The sequence below is a fragment of the Salvelinus namaycush genome, unplaced genomic scaffold, assembly GCF_016432855.1.
Source record: "Salvelinus namaycush isolate Seneca unplaced genomic scaffold, SaNama_1.0 Scaffold1777, whole genome shotgun sequence".
NCBI lineage: Eukaryota > Metazoa > Chordata > Actinopteri > Salmoniformes > Salmonidae > Salvelinus > Salvelinus namaycush.
Genome location: NW_024058538.1, coordinates 1 through 19,235, shown reverse-complemented (window position 1 = coordinate 19,235; position 19,235 = coordinate 1). Strand labels below are relative to the sequence as shown.

The 19,235-nt window shown below is 43.7% G+C and overlaps 1 protein-coding gene across 1 annotated transcript in view; it reads left to right on the top strand.

The window, feature by feature from the left end:
- The window catches only part of LOC120037616 (FYVE and coiled-coil domain-containing protein 1-like), a gene marked incomplete at its 3' end in the record, with an annotated part of 32,070 nt that extends 16,151 nt beyond the window's left edge, over window positions 1–15,919 (top strand). Inside the window, exons 7-10 of the mRNA XM_038983612.1 lie at window positions 9,792–9,876; window positions 9,944–10,288; window positions 10,430–11,806; window positions 15,679–15,919. Of these exons, the coding sequence (XP_038839540.1) occupies window positions 9,792–9,876; window positions 9,944–10,288; window positions 10,430–11,806; window positions 15,679–15,919 (2,048 nt within the window). The remainder of the gene's footprint in view (window positions 1–9,791; window positions 9,877–9,943; window positions 10,289–10,429; window positions 11,807–15,678) is intronic.
- Window positions 15,920–19,235: the final 3,316 nt, after the last annotated feature.

The following is a 19,235-nucleotide window of genomic DNA, read 5'->3' as shown; positions in this document are numbered from 1 at the left end:
TATTCCTGTAAACATTAATTAATTTTCCAAATATAACTCTTCAGATATTTTAATAGCTGATCGATTAGTCTCATTATTATTACCTCATCAGTTCTCATTACTGAATGTCGCAAACCCTGGAATATCTGCACGAACCCTAGCCTAAATCATGAATCAGCGATACAAATTGGCATAATTATTTATTTACTAACTAACTAAATAATCACACAGAATTACATAACAAATGGTAGATATTTGGGTTACTAAATGATACAACGAAAAAGTCCCGAGTGGATAAAGCCGATATGACGGTAGGAAAGGGGTGGGGACTGCGAAAAGAGCGGGAAAGACAAAATGGATTCACCACACACAGTGGATAAAGCCGATATGACGGTAGGAAAGGGGTGGGGACTGCGAAAGAGCGGGAAAAGACAAAATGGATTCACCACACACAGTGGATAATTGTGTTAAGTTCATGTTTTAAGTATCCCTATATTTCTGTTATTACGGGGCTATCACTCAGTCAAGAGTGCGCCTGCGCAGGGAGTCTTGTAGTTGAAGGACCTAGCCTGGAGTGTAGCCAAGGTAGCCATTCCACATAGTGTGTTCTTATAGTATAGTAAACTTTGTTGAACTGGAACCTTGTCGTTGTGTCATTTCGAGTTAACATTGGTAGCAGAGGATGGCTAATAACTACAATGTGCCACCTCGCTTCGACGAGAAGAGGTCGTACGAAAGTTGGAAAAATGAACTTGGAATCTGGACACGCGTTACTAATCTGGACGCGAAAAAGCAAGCACTTGCGGTGGTATTATCGCTCGAGGGAAGAGCGAGAGATACAGCACTGGAAATATCCGTTGAGGATTTGAACAAGGATGATGGTATGGTGAATTTGATCAGAGCACTGGATTCTGTGTTTCTTAAAGAAGAGAAAGACCGTGCCTAGGAGGCATATTCAAACTTTGACAGTGTTACGAGAGATATTTCGGTTGCAATGACGGACTACATCATTGATTTCGAACAGAGGTACAATAGGATGCGCAAATACGACATGGTTCTCCCAGATGCAGTGTTAGCTTTCAAGTTGCTAGATACTGTCTGTCTGGATGGTAGAGACATGGTTCTCCCAGATGCAGTGTTAGCTTTCAAGTTGCTAGATACTGTCTGTCTGGATGGTAGAGACATGGTTCTCCCAGATGCAGTGTTAGCTTTCAAGTTGCTAGATACGGTCTGTCTGGATGGTAGAGACATGGTTCTCCCAGATGCAGTGTTAGCTTTCAAGTTGCTAGATACTGTCTGTCTGGATGGTAGAGACATGGTTCTCCCAGATGCAGTGTTAGCTTTCAAGTTGCTAGATACGGTCTGTCTGGATGGTAGAGACATGGTTCTCCCAGATGCAGTGTTAGCTTTCAAGTTGCTAGATACTGTCTGTCTGGATGGTAGAGACATGGTTCTCCCGGATGCAGTGTTAGCTTTCAAGTTGCTAGATACTGTCTGTCTGGATGGTAGAGACATGGTTCTACTGGATGCAGTGTTAGATTTCAAGTTGCTAGATACTGTCTGTCTGGATGGTAGAGACATGGTTCTCCTGGATGCAGTGTTGGCTTTCAAGTTGCTAGATACTGCCTGTCTGGATGGTAGAGACATGGTTCTCCTGGATGCAGTGTTGGCTTTCAAGTTGCTAGATACTGCCTGTCTGGATGGTAGAGACATGGTTCTCCTGGATGCAGTGTTAGCTTTCAAGTTGCTAGATACTGCCTGTCTGGATGGTAGAGACATGGTTCTCCTGGATGCAGTGTTAGCTTTCAAGTTGCTAGATACTGCCTGTCTGGATGGTAGAGACATGGTTCTCCCAGATGCAGTGTTAGCTTTCAAGTTGCTAGATACTGCCTGTCTGGATGGTAGAGACATGGTTCTCCTGCAGTGTTAGATTTCAAGTTGCTAGATACTGTCTGTCTGGATGGTAGAGACATGGTTCTCCTGGATGCAGTGTTAGCTTTCAAGTTGCTAGATACTGTCTGTCTGGATGGTAGAGACATGGTTCTACTGGATGCAGTGTTAGATTTCAAGTTGCTAGATACTGTCTGTCTGGATGGTAGAGACATGGTTCTCCTGGATGCAGTGTTGGCTTTCAAGTTGCTAGATACTGCCTGTCTGGATGGTAGAGACATGGTTCTCCTGGATGCAGTGTTGGCTTTCAAGTTGCTAGATACTGCCTGTCTGGATGGTAGGGAGAAACAGTTGGCTTTGACTGCTTGTACTGTGCTGACTTTTGCAACAATGAAGTCGGCGCTAAAAATCATTTTTGGTGAAAAGACGTCTGTCGCGCCAATAACAGATGGAATGCAAGTGAGTGACGCAGCATATTACACTGAGCAGCAGAGAAAAGGCGCCAACAATTCACGTTCTCAAGACAACCAGTAGAGGGCGCCATTTCCCGGCACAAATCCACTGGACAAATATGGAAGGAGATCAACATGTGCTATTTGTCAAAGCACTTAGCATTGGGTTAAAGACTGTCCTCATAAAAATGAACAAGTTAAACTAACAGAGGAAAATGTAAACATAGAGATAGAGCAGTGTAACATTACACTGTTTTCAAATGAATCTGCTTCTGATACTGAGATTTTTATAGTTGAATCCTTAGGATCTGCTGTGATTGATACTGCATGTACACGGACAGTGTGTGGTGCAAAATGGCTTGATAGCTATGTCAGTGAACTAAATATGAAAGAAGTACAAAATATGATCGACACACCAAGCAACAGAGCTTTCAAATTTGGAGATGGGAGAAACGTCCTTTCTATCAAGAGAGTTAACCTTTCTGAACCACCCATCCCGGTTCCGGGATAATTGTCATCAGCAACGCTGAATAGCATAGCGCCACAGTCAAATAATATTACTAGAAAATATTCATATTCATGAAATCACAAGTGCAATATTGCAAAACACAGCTTAGCCTTTTGTTAATCCACCTGTCGTCTCAGATTTTGAAATTATGCTTTACAGCGAAAGCAATACAAGCGTTTGTGTAAGTTTATCGATCGCTCGACAAAACATTAAGTACACTTAGCATCAGGTAACTTGGTCACGAAAATCAGAAAAGCAATCAAATTAATCGTTTACCTTTGATGATCTTCGGATGTTTTCACTCACGAGACTCCCAGTTACACAATAAATGTTCCTTTTGTTCCATAAAGATATTTTTATATCCAAATACCTCCGTTCGTTTGGCGCGTTATCCTCAGAAATCCACAGGAAAAAGCGGTCACGACAACGCAGACAAAAATTCCAGATAATATCCATAATGTCCACAGAAACATGTCAAACGTTTTTTATAATCAATCCTCAGGTTGTTTTTCAAATATCTATTCGATAATATATCAACCGGGAGTGTTGGTTTTTCAATAGGACCGGGAGTAACAATGGCCGCCTTTCTCTGTTGCGCACAACTCACTCTGAGAGCCCCCACCTATCCACTTACTCAAAATAAAAGCCTGAAACTATGTCTAAAGGCTGTTGACACCTTAGGGAAGCCATAGAAAAAGGAATCTGGTTGATATCCCTTTAAATGGGTGATAGGGATGCATAAGAACAGAGAGGTTTCAAAAACAGAGGCACTTCCTGATTGGAGTTTCCTCAGGTTTTAGCCTGCAATATCAGTTCTGTTAAACTCACAGACAAAATTTTGACAGTTTTGGAAACTTTAGAGTGTTTTCTATCCTAATCAATTATATGCATATTCTAGTTTCGGGGGCTGAGAAATAGGCAGTTTCAAATGGGTACGTTTTTTAGCCAAAAACGAAAATACTGCCCCCTACACTTAAGAGGTTTTAAGATACCAGCAAAAATTGGTCAGACTAAGTGTCACATTGAAACAGAGGTGGTCCCTACAGATATCCCCTTACTATTAAGCAAAGCTTCCCTGAAGAAGGCAGAGGCTGTACTAGGCATAAAAAATGACAAGGCAGTGATGTTTAAACAACCAGTGACTCTTGAACTTACTACCTCGGGCCACTATTGTGTAAATATTTTAGACAAAGGCATCACACATGTAAAAATGAGATTCTGATGGACACAAAGCACCTTTCAGCACTACATGCAGCGAGAAAAGCATTCACTGAAGCAGAATGCTCAGAGAGAATTCGCAGGGCTCTGCGTAAACAGCTACAACCCACCGTTGAGAAGTACGAAACTGGAAACAAAGTGTACTTGTTCACTGTCAAGAGTGGAAAGGACCGGGAGTAGTCATTGGCCAAGATGGCGTTGGTGATATTTGTGAGGCACGGAGGCATCATTGTCAGGGTGCATTACTCAAGATTGCGGAAAGTAAATGATCAACAAGATAGAGGGGCTGTTGCTGAGAATCAGTCTCCTAATGAAAATGACAAAAAGGACACAGTAACAGACACAAACCTACCAGATGTCGCATCCAATGATATGGACACCGAAACTGACACAGGAAATGGAGCAGAGACCTTCAACCATGCCACAGGTAATACTGTTGAGCGTTCAAATGAGGAAAACATTCAACAACAGCCACATGTGTTAAGAGAACATGGTTGTTCCAATCTGAAAACTGGACAAACTGTTAAATACATGGACAGAGAAAGTGGTATTCCACATACAGCAACCGACTACACACAGTGGATAAAGCCGATATGACGGTAGGAAAGGGGTGGGGACTGCGAAAAGAGCGGGAAAGACAAAATGGATTCACTACACACAGTGGATAATTGTGTTAAGTTCATGTTTTAAGTATCCCTATATTTCTGTTATTACGGGGCTATCACTCAGTCAAGAGTGCGCCTGCGCAGGGAGTCTTGTAGTTCATGGACCTAGCCTGGAGTGTAGCCAAGGTAGCCATTCCACATAGTGTGTTCTTATAGTATAGTAAACTTTGTTGAACTGGAACCTTGTCGTTGTGTCATTTCGAGTTAAGAAATTGTACTCATGGATTGAGTACACACAGTGGATAATGGTACTCATGGACATGCTAATACTTTGCACAATGAACGGCCGCTCATCCTGAAAGAAATTGCAATGTACATATTTACGCTTGTATGTCGTTGTCTCTCTGTTGAAGACACTCGATCGTCCTGTAGGGTTCATCAGAGACTCTGGTTAACTTTACCAGAAGTCACAATGTCTTTTGTGGTTGTAGGTGGTTAGAATGGATACTTCAGAGTACCATTCAGAAATGTTCTCATAGAATAGATGCTTCGGCGGTTGTCGGTATTCTCGTACTAGACTTACGTAATTTCTAGCTGCAGACTAGTAATTATGTATCTAAGATTTGCTCTTGTTCTGTAGTGATCGATAGTCTCAGAGTTTAACCATTTCCAGCCGTGTAGCCAAAACTACAGCTGTATGGTCTCCGTGGCCTATATAATTGTAGCCATTAAACGTGGGCACTCTGTCCCGGCGTTCTCTGACTTCATGTAGATTTTGTAAGAAGTGGGTTTTATACTCTGTGGAAAAAGGGGTGGTTCTTTGATGCGTAATGTGATGTCTGGGCTCACGTGGGCGTGGCCACTGACTAGTTAATCTTTATATGAAAATCCACTCTCATTTAGAAGGTTAACGTCACATTACATCTTTTCACGAATAGTTTCATGTTTAATCACATACGTTTCACAAAATTTAGATGTAAACCTGACAGCTGGGAAATGTACACTTTAAGAGATACAGTTATGTGTGTTTCCTGTCCTTCATGAGATCACCAAATGAAACACACTCGTCATGACTGTCCCTTAAGTGTCCACGGACCATTCCCACATTCTCAAAAGTAGAAATATTGTTTAATTCTCCCATTTTGGGGATTAGGAGTTTGGCCAAGTCTCTCTCTGTGTCCCACAGTCACACATTCCAATCTCAGTTCTACATACCCAGAAGCAGAGTTTTTACGACTCTCATAAACTATGGAGAGAGAGAGGAGGGAGTGGCTATTTGTATTTATTATGGATCCCCATTAGCTGCTGCAACAGCTACTCTTCCTGGGGTCCAGCAAAATGAAGGCTATGATCTTCCCCCCAGGGCACGTTATGACACAAACCCTTAACCAACAATGCAGTTTTCAGAAAATAGAGTTGACTATAAGTTGACTATACTATACATGACTATAGTTCACTATGTTGTGATATACATGACTATAGTTCACTATGTTGTGATATACATGACTATAGTTCACTATGTTGTGATATACATGACTATAGTTCACTATGTTGTGATATACATGACTATAGTTCACTATGTTGTGATATACATGACTATAGTTCACTATGTTGTGATATACATGACTATAGTTCACTCTGGTGTGATATACATGACTATAGTTCACTATGTTGTGATATACATGACTATAGTTCACTATGTTGTGATATACATGACTATAGTTCACTATGTTGTGATATACATGACTATAATTCACTATGTTGTGATATACATGACTATAGTTCACTATGTTGTGATATACATGACTATAGTTCACTCTGGTGTGATATACATGACTATAGTTCACTATGTTGTGATATACATGACTATAGTTCACTATGTTGTGATATACATGACTATAGTTCACTATGTTGTGATATACATGACTATAGTTCACTCTGGTGTGATATACATGACTATAGTTCACTCTGGTGTGATATACATGACTATAGTTCACTATGTTGTGATATACATGACTATAGTTCACTATGTTGTGATATACATGACTATAGTTCACTATGTTGTGATATACATGACTATAGTTCACTATGTTGTGATATACATGACTATAGTTCACTATGTTGTGATATACATGACTATAGTTCACTATGTTGTGATATACATGACTATAGTTCACTATGTTGTGATATACATGACTATAGTTCACTATGTTGTGATATACATGACTATAGTTCACTATGTTGTGATATACATGACTATAGTTCACTATGTTGTGATATACATGACTATAGTTCACTATGTTGTGATATACATGACTATAGTTCACTATGTTGTGATATACATGACTATAGTTCACTATGTTGTGATATACATGACTATAGTTCACTATGTTGTGATATACATGACTATAGTTCACTATGTTGTGATATACATGACTATAGTTCACTATGTTGTGATATACATGACTATAGTTCACTCTGGTGTGATATACATGACTATAGTTCACTATGTTGTGATATACATGACTATAGTTCACTATGTTGTGATATACATGACTATAGTTCACTATGTTGTGATATACATGACTATAATTCACTATGTTGTGATATACATGACTATAGTTCACTATGTTGTGATATACATGACTATAGTTCACTCTGGTGTGATATACATGACTATAGTTCACTATGTTGTGATATACATGACTATAGTTCACTATGTTGTGATATACATGACTATAGTTCACTATGTTGTGATATACATGACTATAGTTCACTATGTTGTGATATACATGACTATAGTTCACTATGTTGTGATATACATGACTATAGTTCACTCTGGTGTGATATACATGACTATAGTTCACTATGTTGTGATATACATGACTATAGTTCACTATGTTGTGATATACATGACTATAGTTCACTATGTTGTGATATACATGACTATAGTTCACTATGTTGTGATATACATGACTATAGTTCACTCTGGTGTGATATACATGACTATAGTTCACTATGTTGTGATATACATGACTATAGTTCACTATGTTGTGATATACATGACTATAGTTCACTATGTTGTGATATACATGACTATAGTTCACTATGTTGTGATATACATGACTATAGTTCACTATGTTGTGATATACATGACTATAGTTCACTATGTTGTGATATACATGACTATAGTTCACTATGTTGTGATATACATGACTATAGTTCACTATGTTGTGATATACATGACTATAGTTCACTATGTTGTGATATACATGACTATAGTTCACTATGTTGTGATATACATGACTATAGTTCACTCTGGTGTGATATACATGACTATAGTTCACTATGTTGTGATATACATGACTATAGTTCACTATGTTGTGATATACATGACTATAGTTCACTATGTTGTGATATACATGACTATAATTCACTATGTTGTGATATACATGACTATAGTTCACTATGTTGTGATATACATGACTATAGTTCACTCTGTTGTGATATACATGACTATAGTTCACTATGTTGTGATATACATGACTATAGTTCACTATGTTGTGATATACATGACTATAGTTCACTATGTTGTGATATACATGACTATAGTTCACTATGTTGTGATATACATGACTATAGTTCACTATGTTGTGATATACATGACTATAGTTCACTCTGGTGTGATATACATGACTATAGTTCACTATGTTGTGATATACATGACTATAGTTCACTATGTTGTGATATACATGACTATAGTTCACTATGTTGTGATATACATGACTATAGTTCACTATGTTGTGATATACATGACTATAGTTCACTCTGGTGTGATATACATGACTATAGTTCACTATGTTGTGATATACATGACTATAGTTCACTATGTTGTGATATACATGACTATAGTTCACTATGTTGTGATATACATGACTATAGTTCACTATGTTGTGATATACATGACTATAGTTCACTATGTTGTGATATACATGACTATAATTCACTATGTTGTGATATACATGACTATAGTTCACTATGTTGTGATATACATGACTATAGTTCACTATGTTGTGATATACATGACTATAGTTCACTCTGTTGTGATATACATGACTATAGTTCACTATGTTGTGATATACATGACTATAGTTCACTATGTTGTGATATACATGACTATAGTTCACTATGTTGTGATATACATGACTATAGTTCACTATGTTGTGATATACATGACTATAGTTCACTATGTTGTGATATACATGACTATAGTTCACTATGTTGTGATATACATGACTATAGTTCACTATGTTGTGATATACATGACTATAGTTCACTATGTTGTGATATACATGACTATAGTTCACTCTGGTGTGATATACATGACTATAGTTCACTATGTTGTGATATACATGACTATAGTTCACTATGTTGTGATATACATGACTATAGTTCACTATGTTGTGATATACATGACTATAGTTCACTATGTTGTGATATACATGACTATAGTTCACTATGTTGTGATATACATGACTATAGTTCACTATGTTGTGATATACATGACTATAGTTCACTATGTTGTGATATACATGACTATAGTTCACTATGTTGTGATATACATGACTATAGTTCACTATGTTGTGATATACATGACTATAGTTCACTATGTTGTGATATACATGACTATAGTTCACTATGTTGTGATATACATGACTATAGTTCACTATGTTGTGATATACATGACTATAGTTCACTATGTTGTGATATACATGACTATAGTTCACTATGTTGTGATATACATGACTATAGTTCACTCTGTTGTGATATACATGACTATAGTTCACTATGTTGTGATATACATGACTATAGTTCACTATGTTGTGATATACATGACTATAGTTCACTATGTTGTGATATACATGACTATAGTTCACTATGTTGTGATATACATGACTATAGTTCACTATGTTGTGATATACATGACTATAGTTCACTATGTTGTGATATACATGACTATAGTTCACTATGTTGTGATATACATGACTATAGTTCACTATGTTGTGATATACATGACTATAGTTCACTATGTTGTGATATACATGACTATAGTTCACTCTGGTGTGTCTGTAACTCTAGGAGGACTCTGTGGTCTAACTCCGCCCACCTCTGGAAACCTCCCAGTCGCTGTTCCAGTGTCAACAGCCTGGTCAGCTACTCAGGGGTACGTACTGATTGATTCATTCGTTGATTGATTGAGTGACTGACTGACTGATTGACGGTCTCTCTAGTTGCAGGAGTTCAAAGGTCAAGAAGGCGGTTCCAGTTTGCTGGCTGACCTGGGGGAGGAGTTAGGGGAGCAGGGGGAGGAGCTACTTGGAGTCCCCACTCCCTGCACTGCCGCAGACGACCTACGCATCCAGGTTGACCATTCAGAGCTCAGACAGCAGGAGCTGCTGCACCAATCAGAGGCGAGACAGGCGAAATTGCTACAGCGAGTCAGAGAGCTAGACCAGGAGGCAGAGGGGCTGAGGGATGAGGTCAGAGAGCTGCAGGGGAAGCTATTGGCTCACAACCAGGAAGCTGTGGCAGCCAACCTCAACAACATGGATCTGTTGTCTAAACTAGACAGCCAGGTACCAAACGTTTGTCTCCTACTAGGACATTATTAATACACTTCTGCTGTGTGGCAGTATGCACCTACTATTGTATTTCATGTCACTAAAGCAAAGTGTAAAAAGTGAATGTTACTTTGATATTGATTGATTGATGTGCAGGAGAAGGCGAGGCTGGAGGAGGAGAGGGACACAGCGCTACAACAGACCCAGGTTCTGCAGGAGGAGGAGAGGGACACAGCGCTACAACAGACCCAGGTTCTGCAGGAGGAGGAGAGGGACACAGCGCTACAACAGACCCAGGTTCTGCAGGAGGGAGAGGAGAGAAAGGAGAAGGGGGAGGTGCAGGATGAGAAGGAGGGAGAGGAGAGGAAGGAGAAGAGGGAGGTGCAGGAGGAGAGGGAGGGAAAGGAGAGGGAGGAGCAGGAACGGAAGGTGATGGAGAAGCAGCTTCAGGAGTTGAGGGAGGAGCTGAGGTCCAGGGACAGAGAACTGACGGAGAGTAGAGAGAAGATCAGACAATTGGAGGAGGAGAACACTGACAGACTGACTGGGGCGGAGCAGGAGAGAGAGAAGGGAGAGATGGATGGAGAGAAGGAGAAGCTAGGAACAGAGAAAGAGACTGACGAGTGTTCTCATAGTAATCTACATAAGGCTGGGTCTGCAGAGGGACTGTCTATGGAGAAGAACCAGCATCTTTCCTCTAAGTCTGAGCCCCAGACCCAGGACCTCTCCCCCTGTCCCCAGACCCAGGACCTCTCCCCCTGTCCCCAGACCCTGGACCTCTCCCCCTGTCCCCAGACCCTGGACCTCTCCCCCTGTCCCCAGACCCAGGACCTCTCCCCCTGTCCCCAGACCCAGGACCTCTCCCCCTGTCCCCAGACCCAGCAGCTCCTCCACCCAGCTGTGTTGGTGGCCCAGCTGCAGCTGAGCCAGGGGGAAGTGCTGCGGCTGCAGACAGAGGTTGTGGAGCTGAGAGCCCTGCTGCAGCTGGGAGCAGAGCTGCAGATAAGGAGTCAGGTGGAGGGGCTCAACAGACAGCAGGTAGAGGAGCTGCTGCTGGCCCAGGAGAGGGAGGAGGCTCTGGGGCAGGAGCAGCGCCGCAAGGCTCAGACTTCACAAGGCCTAGTCCTGGAGCTGGCCTCCGCCAGGGAGGAACTCCACAGCCTGAAGACACGCTACGAGGGCCTGGCCCTGGAGCATGTAGACATCCGGGAGGCCCTGGACCACGCCAACAGAGAGACAGCAGAGCTCGGGGTCCACATCTGCAGGCTCACCGCCCAGAATGAGGAGGCGCGAGAGCGATGGGAGGCGCTGTCCACCAGGTTTCAGGAGGAGCTGAACACCAGCATGACCTCCCTGCAGCAGGAAAACCTCGGCCTGCAGGAGCAGCTGCTGAAGGAGCGGGAGGAGAAGGGGAGGCTGGGGGAAGAAGAGCAAGGAGACATCAGGGCTCAGAAGGAGGCACAGCAGGAGGAGATCCAGGCGCTCTGCTATCAGCTCAGCAACCAGACCATAAACCACCAGACACAGTTACAGGTCAGTATAGTACTACAGACACAGTTACAGGTCAGTACAGAACTACAGACACAGTTACAGGTCAGTACAGAACTACAGACACAGTTACAGGTCAGTACAGAACTACAGACACAGTTACAGGTCAGTACAGTACTACAGACACAGTTACAGGTCAGTACAGAACTACAGACACAGTTACAGGTCAGTACAGAACTACAGACACAGTTACAGGTCAGTACAGAACTACAGACACAGTTACAGGTCAGTACAGTACTACAGACACAGTTACAGGTCAGTACAGAACTACAGACACAGTTACAGGTCAGTATAGTACTACAGACACAGTTACAGGTCAGTACAGAACTACAGACACAGTTACAGGTCAGTACAGTACTACAGACACAGTTACAGGTCAGTACAGAACTACAGACACAGTTACAGGTCAGTACAGTACTACAGACACAGTTACAGGTCAGTACAGTACTACAGTTACAGGTCAGTACAGTACTACAGGCACAGTTACAGGTCAGTACAGTACTACAGACACAGTTACAGGTCAGTACAGAACTACAGACACAGTTACAGGTCAGTACAGTACTACAGACACAGTTACAGGTCAGTACAGTACTACAGTTACAGGTCAGTACAGTACTACAGACACAGTTACAGGTCAGTACAGAACTACAGACACAGTTACAGGTCAGTACAGTACTACAGTTACAGGTCAGTACAGTACTACAGACACAGTTACAGGTCAGTACAGTACTACAGACACAGTTACAGGTCAGTCCTGAACTACAGACATAGTTACAGGCCAGTACTGAACTACAGACACAGTTACAGGCCAGTCCTGAACTACAGACATAGTTACAGGCCAGTACTGAACTACAGACACAGCTACAGGTCAGTACAGCACTACAGACACAGTTACAGGTCAGTAAAGTGCTACAGACACAGTTACAGGTCAGTACAGTACTACAGACACAGTTACAGGTCAGTACAGTACTACAGTTACAGGTCAGTACAGTACTACAGACACAGTTACAGGTCAGTACAGAACTACAGACACAGTTACAGGTCAGTACAGTACTACAGTTACAGGTCAGTACAGTACTACAGACACAGTTACAGGTCAGTACAGTACTACAGACACAGTTACAGGTCAGTACAGTACTACAGTTACAGGTCAGTACAGTACTACAGACACAGTTACAGGTCAGTACAGAACTACTGTTAGAGGAATTTAGTTCCTATATGTTCAATAACCAATTCAATTAAAACACTTCTGTCCGTTTCTAAGAATTTGTAAGGTTCTTATTTACATAAAATAGACAGAGACCAGTCATCTACTTAGCCAATAGCATTTATTCTCGAGAGCTCTGCTTATCATTTCCGGTACATTGGTCTATATACCTCACATTTCGTCATAAACGTCCCTCCTCCTCTCAGATACAATGGCAACATAGTTCACAAGTCTTCTTCTCATACATTGTCCGCCACCTGTTATACAATCTACTACAAGGTCAAGGTCTCTCCCCTCCCTGGGTGGGGAGACTTCCATCCCTGTTATACAATCTACTACAAGGTCAAGGTCTCTCCCCTCCCTGGGTGGGGAGACTTCCATCCCTGTTATACAATCTACTACAAAGCCCAAGGTCTCTCCCCTCCCTGGGTGGGGAGACTTCCACCCCTGTTATACAATCTACCACAAGCCCAAGGTCTCTCCCCTCCCTGGGTGGGGAGACTTCCACCCCTGTTATACAATCTACCACAAGGCCAAGGTCTCTCCCCTCCCTGGGTGGGGAGACTTCCTTCCCTGTTATACAATCTACCACAAGCCCAAGGTTTCTCCCCTCCCTGGGTGGGGAGACTTCCACCCCTGTTATACAATCTACCACAAGCCCAAGGTCTCTCCCCTCCCTGGGTGGGGAGACTTCCACCCCTGTTATACAATCTACTACAAGCCCAAGGTCTCTCCCCTCCCTGGGTGGGGAGACTTCCACCCCTGTTATACAATCTACTACAAGCCCAAGGTCTCTCCCCTCCCTGGGTGGGGAGACTTCCACCCCTGTTATACAATCTACTACAAGCCCAAGGTCTCTCCCCTCCCTGGGTGGGGAGACTTCCACCCCTGTTATACAATCTACTACAAGCCCAAGGTCTCTCCCCTCCCTGGGTGGGGAGACTTCCATCCCTGTTATACAATCTACTACAAGCCCAAGGTCTCTCCCCTCCCTGGGTGGGGAGACTTCCACCCCTGTTATACAATCTACTACAAGCCCAAGGTCTCTCCCCTCCCTGGGTGGGGAGACTTCCACCCCTGTTATACAATCTACTACAAGCCCAAGGTCTCTCCCCTCCCTGGGTGGGGAGACTTCCACCCCTGTTATACAATCTACTACAAGCCCAAGGTCTCTCCCCTCCCTGGGTGGGGAGACTTCCACCCCTGTTATACAATCTACTACAAGCCCAAGGTCTCTCCCCTCCCTGGGTGGGGAGACTTCCACCCCTGTTATACAATCTACTACAAGCCCAAGGTCTCTCCCCTTCCTGGGTGGGGAGACTTCCACCCCTGTTATACAATCTACTACAAGGTCAAGGTCTCTCCCCTCCCTGGGTGGGGAGACTTCCACCACCTGTTATACAATCTACTACAAGCCCAAGGTCTCTCCCCTCCCTGGGTGGGGAGACTTCCACCCCTGTTATACAATCTACTACAAGCCCAAGGTCTCTCCCCTCCCTGGGTGGGGAGACTTCCACCCCTGTTATACAATCTACTACAAGCCCAAGGTCTCTCCCCTCCCTGGGTGGGGAGACTTCCACCCCTGTTATACAATCTACTACAAGCCCAAGGTCTCTCCCCTCCCTGGGTGGGGAGACTTCCACCCCTGTTATACAATCTACTACAAGCCCAAGGTCTCTCCCCTCCCTGGGTGGGGAGACTTCCACCCCTGTTATACAATCTACTACAAGCCCAAGGTCTCTCCCCTCCCTGGGTGGGGAGACTTCCACCACCTGTTATACAATCTACTACAAGCCCAAGGTCTCTCCCCTCCCTGGGTGGGGAGACTTCCACCCCTGTTATACAATCTACTACAAGCCCAAGGTCTCTCCCCTCCCTGGGTGGGGAGACTTCCACCCCTGTTATACAATCTACTACAAGCCCAAGGTCTCTCCCCTCCCTGGGTGGGGAGACTTCCACCCCTGTTATACAATCTACTACAAGCCCAAGGTCTCTCCCCTCCCTGGGTGGGGAGACTTCCACCCCTGTTATACAATCTACTACAAGCCCAAGGTCTCTCCCCTCCCTGGGTGGGGAGACTTCCACCCCTGTTATCAGTTCCACAGTGGTCACAAGTTGTCTGCCACAGTTCCTTGCCTACTAACAGTCCCTCTTTCTTATGGACAAACATTCTTCATCAGACAGGATATGATTCTGTTAGTTAAAATTCTACGTTAAATGTATACATAATTTAGTCATTATTCATAAAATTCCCATAACAACTACAAGACACAGTTACAGGGCAGCGCAGAACTACAGACACAGTTACTGACCTACAGAAACAGTTACAGGTCAGCGATGAACTACAAACACATTTACAGGTCAGCACAGTACCACAGACACAGTTACAGGCCAGTACCGAAACACAGACACAGTTACAGATCAGTACCGAGACACAGACACATTTACAGGTCAGCACAGTACCACAGACACAGTTACAGGTCAGCGCTGAACTACAGACACAGTTACTGACCTACAGAAACAGTTACAGGTCAGCGATGAACTACAAACACATTTACAGGTCAGCACAGTACCACAGACACAGTTACAGGCCAGTACCGAAACACAGACACAGTTACAGGTCAGTACCGAGACACAGACACATTTACAGGTCAGCACAGTACCACAGACACAGTTACAGGTCAGCGCTGAACTACAGACACAGTTACAGGCCAGTACCGAAACACAGACACAGTTACAGGTCAGTACTGAACCACCAGACACAGTTACAGGCCAGTACCGAGACACAGACACGGTTACAGGTCAGTACCGAGACACAGACACGGTTACAGGTCAGTACCGAGACACAGACACGGTTACAGGTCAGTACCGAGACACAGACACGGTTACAGGTCAGTACCGAACTACAGACATGGTTACAGGTCAGTACCGAACTACAAAAACAGTTACAGGCCAGTACTGAACCACATACACAGTTACAGGCCAGTACCGAGACACAGACACAGTTACAGGCCAGTACTGAACCACAGACACAGTTACAGGTCAGTACCGAACTACAAAAACAGTTACAGGCCAGTGCTGAACCGCGGACACAGCTACGGGCCAGGCCAGTACTGAGTGACAGACACCGTCACAGGCCGGTACTGAACCACATACACAGCTACGGGTCGGTGCTGAAACACAGACACATTTACAAGTTTGTACTGAACTACAGACACAACTAGAGGTCAGTACTAAACCAACAGACACAGTTACAGGTCAGTACTGAATCACCAGACATAGTTACAGGCCAGTACTGAACTACAGACACAGTTAGAGGTCGGCGCTGAACTACAGACACAGGTACAGGTCAGCACATAACCACAAGACACAGTTACATGCCAGTCCTGAACTACAGACACAGTTACAGGCCAGTACTGAACCACAGACACAGTTACAGGTCAGTACTGAACTACAGACAGTTACAGGTCAGTAAAGTGCTACAGACACAGTTACAGGTTGGCACTGAACCGCAGACACAGTTACAGGTCAGTACAGTACTACAGACATAGTTACAGGCCAGTACTGAACTACAGACACAGCTACAGGTCAGTACAGCACTACAGACACAGTTACAGGTCAGTAAAGTGCTACAGACACAGTTACAGGTCAGTACTGAACTACAGTTACAGGTCAGTAAAGTGCTACAGACACAGTTACAGGTCGGTACTGAACCACAGTTACAGGTCAGTAAAGTGCTACAGACACAGTTACAGGTCGGTACTGAACCACAGTTACAGGTCAGTAAAGTGCTACAGACACAGTTACAGGTCAGTACTGAACCACAGTTACAGGTCAGTAAAGTGCTACAGACACAGTTACAGGCCAGTACCGAAACACAGACATAGTTACAGGCCAGTACTGAACTACAGACACAGTTACAGGCCAGTACTGAACTACAGACACAGTTACAGGCCAGTCCTGAACTACAGACATAGTTACAGGCCAGTACTGAACTACAGACACAGTTACAGGTCAGTACTGAACCACAGTTACAGGTCAGTAAAGTGCTACAGACACAGTTACAGGTCAGTACCGAGACACAGACACATTTACAGGTCAGCACAGTACCACAGACACAGTTACAGGTCAGCGCTGAAATACAGACACAGTTACAGGCCAGTACCGAAACACAGACATAGTTACAGGCCAGTACTGAACTACAGACACAGTTACAGGCCAGTCCTGAACTACAGACATAGTTACAGGCCAGTACTGAACTACAGACACAGCTACAGGTCAGTACAGCACTACAGACACAGTTACAGGTCAGTAAAGTGCTACAGACACAGTTACAGGTCAGTACAGTACTACAGACACAGTTACAGGTCAGTACAGTACTACAGTTACAGGTCAGTACAGTACTACAGACACAGTTACAGGTCAGTACAGAACTACAGACACAGTTACAGGTCAGTACAGTACTACAGTTACAGGTCAGTACAGTACTACAGACACAGTTACAGGTCAGTACAGTACTACAGACACAGTTACAGGTCAGTACAGTACTACAGACACAGTTACAGGTCAGTACAGTACTACAGTTACAGGTCAGTACAGTACTACAGACACAGTTACAGGTCAGTACAGAACTACTGTTAGAGGAATTTAGTTCCTATATGTTCAATAACCAATTCAATTAAAACACTTCTGTCCGTTTCTAAGAATTTGTAAGGTTCTTATTTACATAAAATAGACAGAGACCAGTCATCTACTTAGCCAATAGCATTTATTCTCGAGAGCTCTGCTTATCATTTCCGGTACATTGGTCTATATACCTCACATTTCGTCATAAACGTCCCTCCTCCTCTCAGATACAATGGCAACATAGTTCACAAGTCTTCTTCTCATACATTGTCCACCCCTGTTATACAATCTACTACAAGGTCAAGGTCTCTCCCCTCCCTGGGTGGGGAGACTTCCACCCCTGTTATACAATCTACTACAAGCCCAAGGTCTCTCCCCTCCCTGGGTGGGGAGACTTCCACCCCTGTTATACAATCTACTACAAGCCCAAGGTCTCTCCCCTCCCTGGGTGGGGAGACTTCCACCCCTGTTATACAATCTACTACAAGCCCAAGGTCTCTCCCCTCCCTGGGTGGGGAGACTTCCACCCCTGTTATACAATCTACTACAAGCCCAAGGTCTCTCCCCTCCCTGGGTGGGGAGACTTCCACCACCTGTTATACAATCTACTACAAGCCCAAGGTCTCTCCCCTCCCTGGGTGGGGAGACTTCCACCCCTGTTATACAATCTACTACAAGCCCAAGGTCTCTCCCCTCCCTGGGTGGGGAGACTTCCACCCCTGTTATACAATCTACTACAAGCCCAAGGTCTCTCCCCTCCCTGGGTGGGGAGACTTCCACCCCTGTTATACAATCTACTACAAGCCCAAGGTCTCTCCCCTCCCTGGGTGGGGAGACTTCCACCCCTGTTATACAATCTACTACAAGCCCAAGGTCTCTCCCCTCCCTGGGTGGGGAGACTTCCACCCCTGTTATCAGTTCCACAGTGGTCACAAGTTGTCTGCCACAGTTCCTTGCCTACTAACAGTCCCTCTTTCTTATGGACAAACATTCTTCATCAGACAGGATATGATTCTGTTAGTTAAAATTCTACGTTAAATGTATACATAATTTAGTCATTATTCATAAAATTCCCATAACAACTACAAGACACAGTTACAGGGCAGCGCAGAACTACAGACACAGTTACTGACCTACAGAAACAGTTACAGGTCAGCGATGAACTACAAACACATTTACAGGTCAGCACAGTACCACAGACACAGTTACAGGCCAGTACCGAAACACAGACACAGTTACAGATCAGTACCGAGACACAGACACATTTACAGGTCAGCACAGTACCACAGACACAGTTACAGGTCAGCGCTGAACTACAGACACAGTTACTGACCTACAGAAACAGTTACAGGTCAGCGATGAACTACAAACACATTTACAGGTCAGCACAGTACCACAGACACAGTTACAGGCCAGTACCGAAACACAGACACAGTTACAGGTCAGTACCGAGACACAGACACATTTACAGGTCAGCACAGTACCACAGACACAGTTACAGGTCAGCGCTGAACTACAGACACAGTTACAGGCCAGTACCGAAACACAGACACAGTTACAGGTCAGTACTGAACCACCAGA